This window comes from Myotis myotis, unplaced genomic scaffold, assembly GCF_014108235.1.
Source record: "Myotis myotis isolate mMyoMyo1 unplaced genomic scaffold, mMyoMyo1.p scaffold_m19_p_5, whole genome shotgun sequence".
NCBI lineage: Eukaryota > Metazoa > Chordata > Mammalia > Chiroptera > Vespertilionidae > Myotis > Myotis myotis.
In genome coordinates, this window is record NW_023416357.1 from 3,769,313 (window position 1) to 3,784,520 (window position 15,208).

The 15,208-nt window shown below is 44.5% G+C and overlaps 1 protein-coding gene across 6 annotated transcripts in view; it reads right to left on the minus strand.

Annotated features, from left to right (window-relative positions):
* Positions 1–13,644, minus strand: part of ZFR (zinc finger RNA binding protein) — a 72,568-nt gene extending 58,924 nt beyond the window's left edge. For 5 of the 6 annotated variants that reach the window (XR_004967839.1, XR_004967840.1, XM_036311072.1 and 2 more), the window contains exons 1-2: positions 13,486–13,643; positions 13,076–13,175 (exon numbers count right to left, since the gene is read on the minus strand). Coding sequence is in view for 4 of the 6 variants with exons in the window: in XM_036311072.1 (XP_036166965.1) it covers positions 13,076–13,175; positions 13,486–13,522 (137 nt within the window). In the remaining 2 variants the exon portion in view is untranslated. Of the gene's footprint in view, positions 1–13,075; positions 13,176–13,485 lie in introns of all 6 variants that reach the window. The other variant, XM_036311073.1, reaches the window with a different exon arrangement.
* Between the last annotated feature and the right edge of the window lie 1,564 nt (positions 13,645–15,208).

The window sequence follows — 15,208 nt, forward strand, 5'->3', positions numbered from 1 at the left end:
GGCTGTAAAAATGAAACATAGGAATTACAATCATAAGACAGTACTTGGCTTACAGTATGTACTATTTACACAGTCATAACAGTGGAAATTTTTGTTTTAAAGTTTTAGAATCAAACTAATATACAGAAGATAAAATTATAATGTATAATAAATTCAACAAATTAAGTCCTAGAAAAGCATATTATTTAGTGATACAAAGTTTAGATATAAAACCAGAATGGGCAGAATTGGGAGGCAAGAAGAAGAAAAAATAAGGGAATGTTGTTTTCATTGTAAACCCTCCTACATTATTTTTTACTTATTTATTTTTGGTTAATCCTCACCTGAGGATATTTTTCAATTGATTTTTAGAGAGTGGAAAGGAAAGGGAGAGACAGAGAAAGAGAGAAACGTTGATGTGAGAGAGACACATTGACTGATTGCCTCCCACAGGTGCCCCAACTAGGACTGTGGATCAAACCTGCAACCAAGGTATATGCCCTTGACCAGAATCGGACCCGGGACCCTTCAGTTCATGGGTCGACACTATCCACTGAGCCAAACCAGCTAAGGCCACTACTTTATTTTTAATTACATCATGTATTACTCTGGTGGGGAAAAGAAGCATAAAAGCATTGGAATAGAATTCTTAAACTGACAACTAGAATGACTAACAAACCCCAACTTTAAATACTTCTTTCTAGTTATTCCAACTCCACTCTAACTTCTACGTTCTGGCCTCCACCCTTACTTATGTCCAACTCTGAACCCATTTTTAATGCTTTCAAATTCCATTACCATGATCTGGCTTTACATTATACTAAATTTATAGTCACAATTGAAATTAAAATAACTTATGAACAAACAGCTTGCCATATAAATGGCATCTGGTAACAGAGAAAACATTTCTATACTTCCTTTAGTTTCCATACAACAGTGGTTCTCAAAATGCGATCCAAAGACGGCTAAGGGTCCTAAGAGGATTCCTAAGGGACCTTTCAGAGTTGAGAAGGTTCCCTTTTGTAATTACAGACTGCCTTCATATATTTTAACCCAAACAATTTATTACAACAGACTGAATGCAGAAGCAGATTTAAGAATCCAACCATCTAATTGAGATATTAAAAGGATTTATAAAAATATAAAACAATGGCTTTCGTGTTTCACTATTTTGGGGGAGGTAGGAATATAGGTATTTTTCATAATGATATTTTTGGTTAGCATATAGTGATTTTTAAAAATATATATTTTTATTGATTTCAGAGAGGAAGGGAGGAGGGAGAAAGAAATATCATCAATGAGAGAGAATTGTGAATCAGCCGCCTCCTGCACGCCCCCTAGTGGGGACCAAGCCCGCAACCCAGGCATGTGCCCTTGACTGGAATCGAACCCGGGACCCTTCGGTCAGCAGGCTGATGCTCTATCCACTGAGCCAAACCGGCCAGAACAGCACATAGTGATTTATTATTCTTATTTTAAGATGATTTGATAAATATTTTTTAAAATGTCTTATAGTATTATATAACCCATATAAACAAAGCTCTTTGGGGTCTTCAATAATTAGAAGTATTAGAGAGGTCCCAAAACCAAAGAGATTGCGCCCTGGCTCGTCGCCCTGGCTGGTCTGGCTCAGTGGAGAGAGGGTCTGCCCACGGACTGAAGGGTCCCAGTTTCCATTCTGGTCAAGAGCACGTACATCGGGGCCCCGGATCAGGGCGTGTGTACTAATAGATGTGTCTACTTCATATCACTCTCTCTAAAATTCAATGGAAAAATATCCTCGGGTGAGGATTAACAAAAACCAAAAAGTTTGAGACCTGCTATTTCATGATACAAAACATTCACGAGTAGTCACCTTTCATTTTTCTGCTTTTTAATTACCTTTAAGCAAAATGTTTCCTTCTATCCAACAGGGAAACTGTTAGTTCCTAGGGAAAGGGGGCAGTGCCTGAGTGACCAGAGCCCCACGTCTGTCACCTGCAGCTGCAGTATCTGTGTCCAGGGCTCCAAATCTCCAAGTTTACCCAGTATGCTGCTGTACAAGTATCATTTTCTTTGTTAGCAGACACATGAAAGGCACAGGGAAGTAATGGCCTAGAACTCTGGAACTCACACAAGAAACCAGCACATAAGGTGAATTTTTAAAAAACCTACTACTTCCCCCTTTAAGGGAGGAGCTGTAAGGAAACTCTTGTCTCAGTCCTGGCTCTGGGTAGAGGAAAGAAGTCTCCCTATCCCTCCCTCCCCCTAGGCTTGGGCTCTAGAATTCACATTAGTTGAACAGGAAGATTCTAAGCCAGTGATGGCGAACCTTTTGAGCTCGGCGTGTCAGCATTTTCAAAAACCCTAACTTAACTCTGGTGTCGTGTCACATATAGAAATTTTTTGATATTTGCAACCATAGTAAAACAAAGACTTATATTTTTGACATTTATTTTATATATTTAAATGCCATTTCACAAAGAAAAATCAACCAAAAAAATGAGTTCGCATGTCACTTCTGACACGCGTGTCATAGGTTCGCCATCACTGTTCGAAGCCAATGTATATCTGGGAAAGCAATGTTCTCAAGTGCCACAAAATGCATATTCCTCACTAAATGCTACCATGTTCCAAGAAACAAGAGATCTCAATAAAAAAAATCACAACAAAACCTGTAAGGAAACAAGTTACTATGAGAAAGAATTTGCAGAATAAAGGTTTTCTTAAAAGACTAAAAATATTAGAATTATTGGATATAAAATATAAAATAAGTACACTTAAAGAAGTAAGAGAGGCTATCAAAACTAAGACCAACAACCAAAAGATTAATCAAAAACAACCAGATAAAATTTTCAATCCTCACCAAAGGATGTTTTTATTGATTAAATTTAGAGAGAGAGGGAGAGAAACACTGATGTGAGAAAGAAACATCAATCAGTTGCCTCCCATGCATACCCTGAACTGGGGATCAAACCCAAAAACTAGGTTATGTGCCCTGACCGAGAATTGAACTCACAATCTTTTGGTGTACGGGATGATGCTCCAATCAAATAAGCCACCCGGCCAGGGCCAGATAAATTTTTAAAAGAAGCGAACAGAATGAAATATAGTATATAAAAATTATCATTAGAAACTCAGGAAGATACTACGTAACTGATTAGACATGGCTGGCAAAAAAATTAGTGAACCAGAAAGTGTCTATAAAAATTACCTAGAATGTGCAGAGACCAAAGAGATGAAAAATATTTTTACCGATTTCAGAGAAGGGAGGGGGAGGGGAGGGGGAGGGGGAGGAGGAGGAATCAATGATGAGAATCATTGATTGGCTGCCTCCTGCATGCCCCACACCGGATATCAAGCCCAAAACCCAGGCATATGCACTGACCTGGAATCAACCATGATCTTCTGATTCATAGATAGACATTCAACCACTGACCCACACCAGCCGGGCTAAGCAAAGTTTTATACTAGTTTTTTTGTAGCGCCAAATGATTCGATTCTAATTTTCCTATAGTAGCTACCCATTAAAATTATACCAATAATTTGATAACTATCAAATTCTTGATCCAATCTCTCTAAAGCCCTAACATTGCTGACTACCTCTGTCTTGATTTTTATGACATTACTTTCCTCCAGCTCTCTGCTCAACCAGTATTTGTTCTTTCTCTGGCCCTACTTTAAACACAGACATTACCCCAGTTTATAACCACAGCACTACTTTTTTCTATTTTTCATTCATTCAAAAAAAATGTTCACTAATATTTGATGTATGCCAGGCACTATATTTTATCATGTTTCAACCATACCTGTAAACTATTTATGGTGGATCACTACCATATGAGTAATATCCAGACTTACATTACCAATCTTTATCCCTTTTCTAAGCGCCATTTCCAACTGTTGACTGAATGTAATACTAACATTGATGGGGATGTAGTATATGCCAGGAATTGTTCTGAGCACATTATAAATATTATCTCATTTGATTCTCAAAACAGCACAATGGGGACTGTATAGGCCTCCCAAAAACGCTGGTAATGTTCTAATTTTTCATCTGGGTGATATATTACACTTCAACAAAGAATTTTTAAAAAATCTCAATCCCATGAGGTAAGAATCCCATTTATAGATGAAGAAACTGAAATATCAAGTGACTGTTTGCTTCAGATCACACGGCAGGTGGTAGAGGGAACCAGGATTCAGCTGAGGTGGGCTGACTTCAGAGCCCATCCACTCTGAAGCAGATCTTACATTCCTATCTTGGCTCAATACATTTCCTTTGTCTAAAATAACATTCCCTGGCCCTAGGTGGTTTGGCTCAGTGGACAGAGCACTGGCCTGCAGACTGAAGGATCCCGGGTTCGATTCCAGTCAAGGGCACATGCCCGGGTTGTGGGCCCGATTCCCCAGTAGGTGTCGTGCAGAAGGCAGCCAATCAATGATTCTCTCTCATCATTGATGTTTACGTATCTCTCTCCTTCTACCTTCCTCTCTGAAATCAATAAAAATATATTTAATAAAAAATTTTTAAAAATAAAATGACATTCCCTGGATTTTCAGACAGACAGACCATGAAGTCTACCTCAAATTCCTAGTCAGAATCCTCCAATTCTCATTTTACTATTTCAGTAAAACTTAATTATGATCATTATCATGGCATAGTTATTTCTGGGTATATCTGATCTATTCCCACTCTCATCCCTCAGAAGTGTAAACTCCTTGAGAGCAGGGAATGTGCATATTGTAGCTGCTCATTAAATATCATGTGAGTTACTCCCTACAAGTGTATTTTAATATACATATCATATAAGACTAATAATAAAACAAAAAAGCCCAGTGTTCTTTATTTCATCAATCTGTGCTCTATAAGTAAGAATTAAGAACTGCCCTGCACAGCTTTCACAAAACACTAAGAAATGTTGTCCTCAGAACAATGACTCTAATTCTGACAGAGTGGTGCCAAAGCAATTTATGGACAAGCACAGTGGGTGCACTCCTCACCTGTAATCATGCGTCTAAGTGATCCTAACTTACTTTGTTAATTACTACATTTACAAGCCCAAGAACTGTCTTGATTAACCTGATGGCATATTTCTGAATAATTTGGCTTATTTTATTTTTATAAATACCTCTACTTAAACAGCTATACATTGTAATCCAACTGCCCATAAGCATAAATCTCTGGGCACTCTATTTAATTCAATGATCTATTTGTCTATCTCATATCAATACCCCATTTTCCTGTTTAATAAAGGTGGATACAGGATAATACAAGAATTCCTTATCACACCTCATGACTACTTTTGGACCAATACGCTTTTCAAAACCAATATTAGAAGTCCTTTATCAAGTTACCCCAAAAATCCTGTTGAGATATTTATTGGAAATACATTAAATATATGGATCACTTAGGGAAACTGATAACTTGATGGTACTGATTTTTTTTCACTCCATGGACATAGCTCATTTATTTATGTCTTCTTTTATGGTCTAATATATTTTTTTCCTTAAAGTGTTTGCATATCTCATTAGTTTTATTTCTACTTATTCAGTTAGTTTTGTGGCTATATATAAACAGGACTTACTTTACACTGAAACTGTGGTCCACCCATACTCAAGTACCTACTTTTAAAACATTTTACTTTGCGATTATAAAACTCTATATATTAAGTATATGATAAAAATCAACTAAGGAGTACTTTAAAAACCATTATAGTATTATTCAAATCTCTACTTCATAGAAAACTAGCAGTGGTAAAATGCCTTCTAAAAATCAGGGAATAGGCTAGTAAGTTTTATATTTAAATCTTTACCTCAAGGCAAATTAGGTAAGGAAACTGAGTCTTAGAAACGTTAAGTGACTGAAGGGACAGAGCTGGGATTCAAATCCCAAGTCTAACCAGCTACAAATGCATGCCCTTTCATCCTAGTAATTTGTAAGGTAGTTTACAAAAGCACAGTAAAGCACACACCTTAAACAGCATTCTATTCAGGGATACTCTGGCTCACCCTACTCTTAAAATTATTAATAACATTAAAAAGGAAATATCGTCAACATTAACAGCAACAGTCTTTTTGGAAAGAAAAATTTTCATTATTTCAAACTCACTCATGCACTATGAATCCTAAGATCTCTGATTCAACAATGGAAGAGCTGATATAATTAGCAGTTGCAGTATTTTTTTTTTATTTTTTTTTTTGTAGAGCCAGTAAATTTCCATCACCATGATTGGTTTCAAAAACCTGTTCACCTGGTTTTTGCAGCTTCTCAGTGATTATTCCTTTTTTACCTTACTAGTGTTACTTTTAATCTTTCCTTCAAGACACAATATTTTATACTAGTTACTTTTATTCTTTCCTTCAAGACACAATATTCATAACACTACATTCAAATAAAAAGTTAAAAAGAAAGAGAAGGGAAAATCCCCCCTGCTTACCCAATCAGCCTACCCAAGTTATCTTAGTGATGTGAGATAATTATAATTTAGGAACAGATTGTCCTAAAGACATCTCAAGAATCATTAGATGATATGCCTTCTTTTGACTAGCAGATACTTAAACTAATGTCCAGAAAACGGTCAAAATCCCACTTAAACATTTATCCCTTAGCATTTGCTAAGACTCTAAGAATATGGGGGTAAAGCAATTATTTTGCAACCTTTATGCAATCTCTAAAGTCTTCAAATTCAATAAATGGTGGATATAAAAAGTGTAAAAAATGTTGCCAACTGATTATTTTAAATAGCTAACTATACTGAAAGGTAAAATAACATTCAGATATCAATGATACACTAAGCATTATATATAGGACAAAGAAAACTAGTTTAATTAAACACATGCTAAAGATTTAGGTTATCCAGGTAAAAAACAAGTATCTTGAGTAGCTGGAAAGATGACAAGGAACTGATACGTGCAAAGCTTTTCTAAAGAATAAGGGAAACTGCTGGTTTAAAGGTCTCAAAAAAATGGTTGTGTCTTATTAATAGTGATATTTAGTGGGATTACTTTATTTTACATTAAATATACATATATTTAAATATACCACAAATCAACTTTTGTATTACTGCCAATGAAAGAGTGGTAATGATTTTGATTCTATGAAACTATGAATTAGAAAGTTTTTCCTTCCTCACATTTTTTAAAATATATTTTTATTTATTTCAGAAAGGGAGAGAGAGAAACATCAATGATGAGAGAGAATCACCGATCAGCTACCTCCTGCACACCCCACACTGGGGATCACGCCCACAACCCGGCTGGCATGTGCCCTGACCAAGAATCGAACCATGACCTCCTGGTTCATAGGTCGATGCTCAACCACTGAATCATGCCAGCCGGCCCTTCCTCACTTTCTTTGCTAACCTAAGTCCTTATAACTATTAAAATAGTTTCCAAGATTTATTATAAATTAGATTTGTCTGTCTAAAAGGAAGTTTATCTTGTCAAACCAAAAAGGTAATCTACTGAATGAAGTAGGTGATCTACCCAACCAAGTTCCCTTTCTGCCATGAAGCCATCTCTATTTTTTCACTGTGCTTGAGGTCTGCCTTGTCCCACACACCCCAAATTAACATTCTATCAACATATTTAATACATACATATACATACACAAATACTTATAAAAAATGTTTTTGATTTCTTCATTTCCAAGGGGGGGGGACGGACAAATTAAAGGTCAGAAAATGAAAAGATTACATCTGCAAGAGTGGCAAATGGCATAATAAGTTTATTTACTTGTCTTAAAAAAATAACACAAAGCAGGAAAAAAAACTCAGCAGCTGACGGAACATGTAGCATAAGAACTGAACAAATGCCTACCACAAAAATGTTTCATATGCATATATAAATGAAAACCTTGGTTTATCTTAAAGTTATTAGTAGCAGAACTTATGAGATCTTTAAAAAATCCTTTTTAAAACCTTGATTTTTAAAATTCCATTATGAATCTCAAATATTAACAAGCAATAGTCTAAACTCCAAATAAATTTAATAAAATACCTTACATAGCTGTAACCAATAGCTTAGAACCAGAATTAAATCTAGACTTAAGAGTTACTTTCATTTCTCTGAATTCAATGACAGATGAAGCAACTACCCACAGCATCCACATATAACTGCTTAAGACTTGAGTTTGCACCCTTCAAAGTAGGCCTTAGTCTGCCATGTTTAAAAGTTACATTGTAATGATTTCTAGACAGGAAGAAAAAGAGCATCCTTATTGCATTTTTTGTATATGCTTTTACTATTAATGCTACAATAAGACCTCAATATAATGGACTAATTCAGGTGAGGGCGTGTCCATTAAAGCCAAAAGTCTGGCCCAGCCAGTGTGGCTCAATGGTTGAGCGTGGACACAAGAACCAGGTCGTCATAGTTTGATACCCAGTCAGGGCACAGGCCTGGGTTGTGGGCTCCATCCCCAGTAGGAAGTGTGCAAGGGGCAGCCATTGATGATTCTCTCTTATCACTGATATTTCTATTCCTCTCTTCCTCTCCCTTCCCTTTTTGAAATCAATAAAAACATTAAAAAAAAAAAAAAAAAAGGCTGAGCCCTAGCTGGTTTAGCTCAGTGGATAGAGCATTGGCCTGCAGACTGAAGGGCCCTGGTTTTGATTCCAGTCAAGGGCACATGCCTGGGTTGCGGGCTTGATCCCCAGCAGGGGCGTGCAGGAGGCAGCCAATCAATGATTCTCTCTCATCATTGATGTTTCTATATCTCTTGCTCTCTCCCTTCCTCTCTGAAATTAGTATCAATATATTTTTTTTAAAAAAGGGCTGAAATAGGTTTTCCAAATGTATATGTTTAAAAATTGACAAATTAGTTCACCTGTTATTTATACAGACACATTTGTGTAATTAAAATTATGTATGAGAAGTTCACTTTCACAGAAATTTTTGACATGGGAACATTGTTAAAACTGCTGCAGAAAGTCATGTAAAGAACAACAAAACCAATCACTGTGAGCGATACAAAGTGATCAAGTGATACAGTGTGACTGTGATCATTCTCTGAATACTGTTTACCAGCAATGACTCTGGGATTTAAATTTGTAGACTACTAGAGGCCGGGTGCATGAAATTCGTACACTGGGGAGGAGGGGAGGGAGTGTCCCCTCAGCCCTGCCAGCACCCTCTCGCAGTCCAGGAGCCCTCACTCATTACTACCTGCCTGCTCGCTGCTCCTTACCCCTCAGCTTGCTGCTCCTTAGCGCTGCTGCAGAGATGGGAGAGGCTCCCACCACCGCCGCTGCGCTCGCTAGTCATCAGCCTGGCTTCTGGCTGAGCGGTGCTCCCCCTGTGGGAGCACACTGACCACCAGGGTTCAGCTCCTGTGTTAAGCGTCTGCCCCCTGGTGGTCAATGCGTCATAGCGACTGGTCATCCAACGTTTGGTCAATCTGCATATTACCCTTTTATTATATAGGACTAGAGGCTTAGTGCACAAATCTCGTGCAACGGGAGGGGAGGTCCCTTCACCTCGACCTGCACCCTCTTGCAATCCAGACCGCTTGGGGGATGTCCGACTGCTGGTTTAGGCCCAATCCTGCAGGGGATCGGGCCTAAACCAGCAGCCAGACATCCCTCTCGCAATCTGGGACTACTGGCTCCTAACCGCTCACCTGCCTGCCTGCCTGATCACCCTTACCCGCTCACCTGCCTGCCTGATCACCCTTACCTGCTCACCTGCCTGCCTGATCGCCCCTAACCACTTGCCTGCCTGTCTGATCACCCCTAACCATTCTGCCTGCCTGCCCCTAACTGCTCGTCTGCCTGCCTGATCGCCCCTAACTGCCTCTGCCTCGGCCCCCACCGCCATGGCTTCATCCAGAAGGTCGTTTGGCTGTCTGATCTAATTAGAATATTACATTCTTATTATTATAGGTAGTTGTAGATGTGTAATATTTATGTGGGCGAAATTACTACAGTGTTTTTTCTAACATATGACTGGCCTATTGGCTAAAATTTGTTACAAATAACAGTGAGCCCGGGCTGGTGTGCTCAGTGGTTGAGCATTGACCTAAGAATCAGGAGGTCGCAGTTCACAGTTCAGGTTCAATCCCCAGTAGAGCGTGTGCAGGAGGCAGCCAATCAACAATTCTCTCTCATCATTGATATTTCTATGTCTCTCTCCCCATCTCCCTTCCTCTCTGAAATCAGAAAAAATATATTTAAAACAACAACAAAAGGACTATTTAAAAAAAAATTTAAAGCAGTTAATAACAAAAAATATAACCTCTTAATTTCATTATAAGCAAATCTTGGTTAAAAGCATTTTAAAATGAATAAGGTGTTAATTTCCACATGTGATATACAAACTAGAAATTTTGTCCGTTAAATCTGAAGGTTGTTAAATTGAGGTCTGAAAAGTCGAGAGCTTACTGTACGTGTTCATTATGTTGAGCCAAAATATTAGCCTTATTGGGCCTCATTTATTCCTATCAAAAGCAAACAATTTCCACGTACTATATTTATATGAGGACAGAGCATCTTAATTAGTTTTGCCAATATATGCATAAATAACATTTTTAAAAATATTCTCACTAGACATATATGTAGCAAGTAATAATTAGACTGTTGTTAGTCTACTGAAACTATGAGATTCAAAGCCGAAGAAAAATTAGGTACAGAAATTATTTAATAGTTTCCTATATTAGGATAAAATACATACATGCAACTATTTTATTTAAAAAAATAATTACCTTTAAATTGGCATTTGCTCCCCTCATTTCTATCTGTAGGTCGGCATTAGAAAAATATTTCAAAACTGCCACAAACAACAAACCCACTACATTTTCAGTAAATAAACCAAAAAGCTATCACTCTGCCCATTTTAACAGAAAAATACTGGGTAAAACAAGTAAAATTTTGAGTGGTTAAATACAGCCTTGTCTAGAACACAAAGTACTTGGTAGCACTGGATTTATGGCACAGGTGCGGAGTAGCTATCTCGTTTCCCAGAAAAAGAAAACAGCTAATATTTTTTCTCTCTCCACAAAAAGTATTAGCCCTAAAAGCTTTTAACAAAGTAGCTGAGACTTTACTAGTTTACAACTTGTAAGCAAAGGGATTTGCTAATGTTTAAAAAGCCCCAACATTTTGCCCCAGTTACCTGTCATCTCAGTATTTATTTATTTGAAATATGTACCCAGATAAGAGAGAGTTGTAAAAAAAAGTCCACATGCATTCAATAATTAGCAAAACACCAATTTCATCAATAAATGGCACATTTATACATGTTAACATCTCCTAAAATCAATGGTGGTAAGCACTGTCATGTTTTAATTGGTAGCACATTTTTAGGGGTATAGGAAAACAATGATGCCCCTTTACAATAAATGGCATCTTAGAAATTCCATGGAATAAGGCAACTTTCTCAGAATTACAAATTTTTAACCCCAAAAGATGACCGAGAATCTCATTTTCTACATGAGGGAAAAAGAAAGCCCCGATAGAGTGTTGCCCCCCAACGTCATAAAATCGAGAGCAAACAAGACGGGCACCCAGGTCTTCTGGTTCCCGCTGATGCCCTTTGCACGACACCTCCCGCTGCCTGGAGTGATGAGCGGGGGAAAGCGACCGGGTTCGACAGTGACCATGTCCCGTACTCACTCACACACATACAGTCCATCTCGCCACAGGAAGCCTGCCATGTAGGAACTCTACATGCTCACGGCCTGCATCTGGACTCTCCATGCTCACGGCCTGAACCTGGATCCCCATGCTCACGGCCTGAACCTGGACTCTCCATGCTCGCGGCCTGAACCTGCTGAACCTGGATCTCCATGCTCACGGCCTGCATCTGGACTCTCCATGCTCACGGCCTGAACCTGGATCCACATGCTCACAGCCTGAACCTAGATCTCCATGCTCACGGCCTGAACCTGGACTCTCCATGCTCACGGCCTGAACCTGGATCTCCATGCTCACGGCCTGAACCTGGACTCTCCATGCTCACGGCCTGAACCTGGATCTCCATGCTCACGGCCTGAACCTGGATCTCCATGCTCACGGCCTGAACCTGGATCTCCATGCTCACGGCCTGAACCTGGACTCTCCATGCTCACGGCCTGAACCTGGATCTCCATGCTCACGGCCTGAACCTGGATCTCCATGCTCACGGCCTGAACCTGGACTCTCCATGCTCACGGCCTGAACCTGGATCCACATGCTCACGGCCTGAACCTGGACTCTCCATGCTCACGGCCTGAACCTGGAGACAGGCTGTCTCAGAATGACCCAAAAGTAACAGCGACGACAACAAAACACCCCCCTTTTTTGGTTTGTGACACCTGAGAGATTAAGGCCCCCCTTCCGGTAGGCATTTCCTAAGGCGCATGGCAGTCACTCCGTGCAATCTCCCCTGCACCGCCCTTTCCCCAGGGCACAGGCTCGCTCCGGTAAACGACGGGCCCACAGGAGCCCAACTCGCAAACCAGGGGAGGCGCGGCCGCCTGGAACCTGGCCGTCTCCGCAGCCTCCGACCCGCACCCGCTGCACAGGTGGTTGGAGGGTGCGCATCCCGCCCGGAGGGAGCCCGGGAGCAGCAGGGCCGGGAGGGGCGCCCGCAGTTTGCTCGCGGGGCTCGGGTGCAGGGCCCGGGGAGCCGCAGGCCGGAGGAGAAAGCACCCTAGAAGACGGCACGTTATCTGGGCTCCGGGGGCCCGGCCGGGGCCGGGCGGAGACCGATGCGCCTGCGACTCGGCACCCCCCCACCCCCGGCGCCCGCCCGCTCCGAGACCCGGTGGGAGGGCGCCCCGAGGTGGGCACGGGGCCGGAGGGAACCCGGCGCCGGGGCCCCGGTTCCCTCCACGGCCCGCCGGGCGGGGGCGGCGGCCGGGCTCCCAGCCGCGGGAGGCCATTTTGGCTGCGGGGCCGCCGAGAGCCCCGGCCGCCCTCCACGTCCCCAAACCTCGCCGCTCTCGGCCCGCCCCCCACGGGGGCCGCTCCCCGCCGCGGGCCGGGAGCAGCGGGAGGGGCCGGGCCGGGCCCGCCGCGCGGGGGGCTCGGGGCCGCGGGGCGGGGACGGCGCGGGGGCGTCGCGCCGGCGGGATCCGGGCGGAGGAGCGGGCCGGGGAGGGGAGGGAGGGCGGGAGGGAGAGGGCGGGAGCCGTTACCTATACTGGGCCGCAGCCGCCGCCGCCGCCGCCCCGCTGTGGGTGAATCCAAAGTAGTTGCCGGTCGCCATTTTGGCATCTTCCCCCAGCCGGCTGGGCACTGCGGCGGGCGCCGAGCGCAGGGTCCCATGGCGGCCGGAGAGGCGCGGAGGCGCGCGGACGCCGAGGGCGGGAGCGGGAGAGGGAGAGAGAGAGAGAGAGGCGCCGTGAGAAGCCGCCCTCGCCGGGCCGGGGCCCTGGTGGCGGCCGCCGCCTCCCCCGCCCGCCTCGCACTCCCTCACTCACTCGCACGGGGGCCCCGGTGGCGGCCGCCGCCTCCTCCCCGGGGCCAGCCCCAAGCCCGCGCCTCCCCGCCGCCCCGGGCCGGGCCAGGGGCCGGGCCGGGCCCCGAGGGGGCACATGAGACTCACCATAGGTGAAGGAGACGACCGGGCATATGGGAATCATGGGCTCGGGCTGCTGCTGCTGAACTCTGAACTCTCACCCGCTGCCTCCCTCCTCGGCCCTGCTCCTCCTCAGCGGAGAACAGACCGCCGCCTCCCGCCGCACTGCGCAGGCGCCGCCGCGCTCGGCACGCTGGGAGTTGTAGTCCCCGCCGCCCGCGCGGCTCCACGGGGCGCGTGCCGGGCCTCCGCCGAGGCTGGCTGGCGGAGGGGCGGGGGGCTTCCCCCGAGCGACAAGGCAGGCCCCGTCTCCTTCAAAGTGGCCGGGCCAGCGAGCCGCCGTCGGGGCGGCAGAGGAGAGGGCGAGGAGCGCCTGGCCGGGCCGTGGGGGCATCGGGGAGAGTGGCCAAGAGGGTGACGTCTGTTGGCCTTTTCTTCTTTCCACTCTCCTTCCACGACTGCGTGTGCATGTGTTCTCCACCTTGCAGCCCTCGTGGCCTGCGCACTTCCCCTCGGGATTGGAGCTGATCAGCTCCAATCAGTGGATGGATGCTCCATCAGTGCCCGCATTCCCGCTCCTTGTCCCTGGCCCCTGAATTAGGGAGGGAAAGACGGAGGAGCGAAAGAAGAAAGAATGGCAAGTGGGCCGTCCTGATGAGCTGGAAGCACACCCCCAAACTTCCCTCTCGGACACTCCTCCACTGCTGCTCTCTCCCACTGGCAGCCACTCCTCGACCCACTCAACGTCTATTGAGGCCTCCCTCCCAAAAATGTCAGGCTAGGTGCTGGCGATCTAGCTTTGAACAAAACAGAGTGCCTGCCCACATGGAATTTAGATCCCGGGAAAGCGGGGAGGGTGCTAGACAATAGCCAGTTGAGTGGCGTGTGGGCGGTGATGGCAGCTTTAAGGATAAAGCAGGGTAAGAAGATAGAGAGCAGCGCAGTTGCTGCTGTCAGTAGGGTTTTAAGTAGGGTGTGGAGAGGGCGGGCACCCTGAAGGGAGTTAGGGACTAGCCCGGTAGATACCTGGGGAGCAGCCGCAGGTGGAGGGTCCTAGAGCAGGAGTGCTCCAGGGCAGCGGGGGACCCCTGGCTGGTTTGGCTCAGTGGGTAGAGCGTCGGCCTGTGGACTGGAGGGTTCCGGGGTTGGATTCTGGTCGGGGGGCACATGCCTGGGTTGCAGGCTTAGTCCTCAGTGGGGGGCATGTAGGAGGCAGCCAATCAAGGATTCTCTCTCATCATTGATGTTTCTCTCTCCCCCTTCCTCTCTGAAATCAATAAAAATATATTTTTTTAAAAAAGAGCAGCTGGGAGCCTCACTGAAGATGAGGGATAGGGAGACAGGATGAGACGGGGCCCTGGTAAATGTGCCAGATCTTTCGTGGTAAGGACAGAACTTCACTCTCTCCGTGCAAGTGTTCATTCTTCCCTCTGCTTTCTCGCCGTTTCCTCTTTATGTTTTCCCAGTCCTTTCCAGCCACTCTCTTTCCTCCTGCTGTCCCTCTTCTGGCTGACTCTTCTCCCATCTGACCCCCTCCCTGCCCCCCGTCATTGCACAAGCTCTCCACCTCTCCTCTGCCTGGCTTTCTCTACGGCCTTTCCCCAGTCCCTGCCACTGGCTTCTCCTCAGTGTTAGACATGAGCACTAAAGAGAAAGGCACAGGGCGGGCCAGAGCGCACTCATGAAGTTAGGGCTCTATCCCGCCTTCTTATAGCAGAGCGGACACAATGCCTCTCCTATTTGTGCCAAC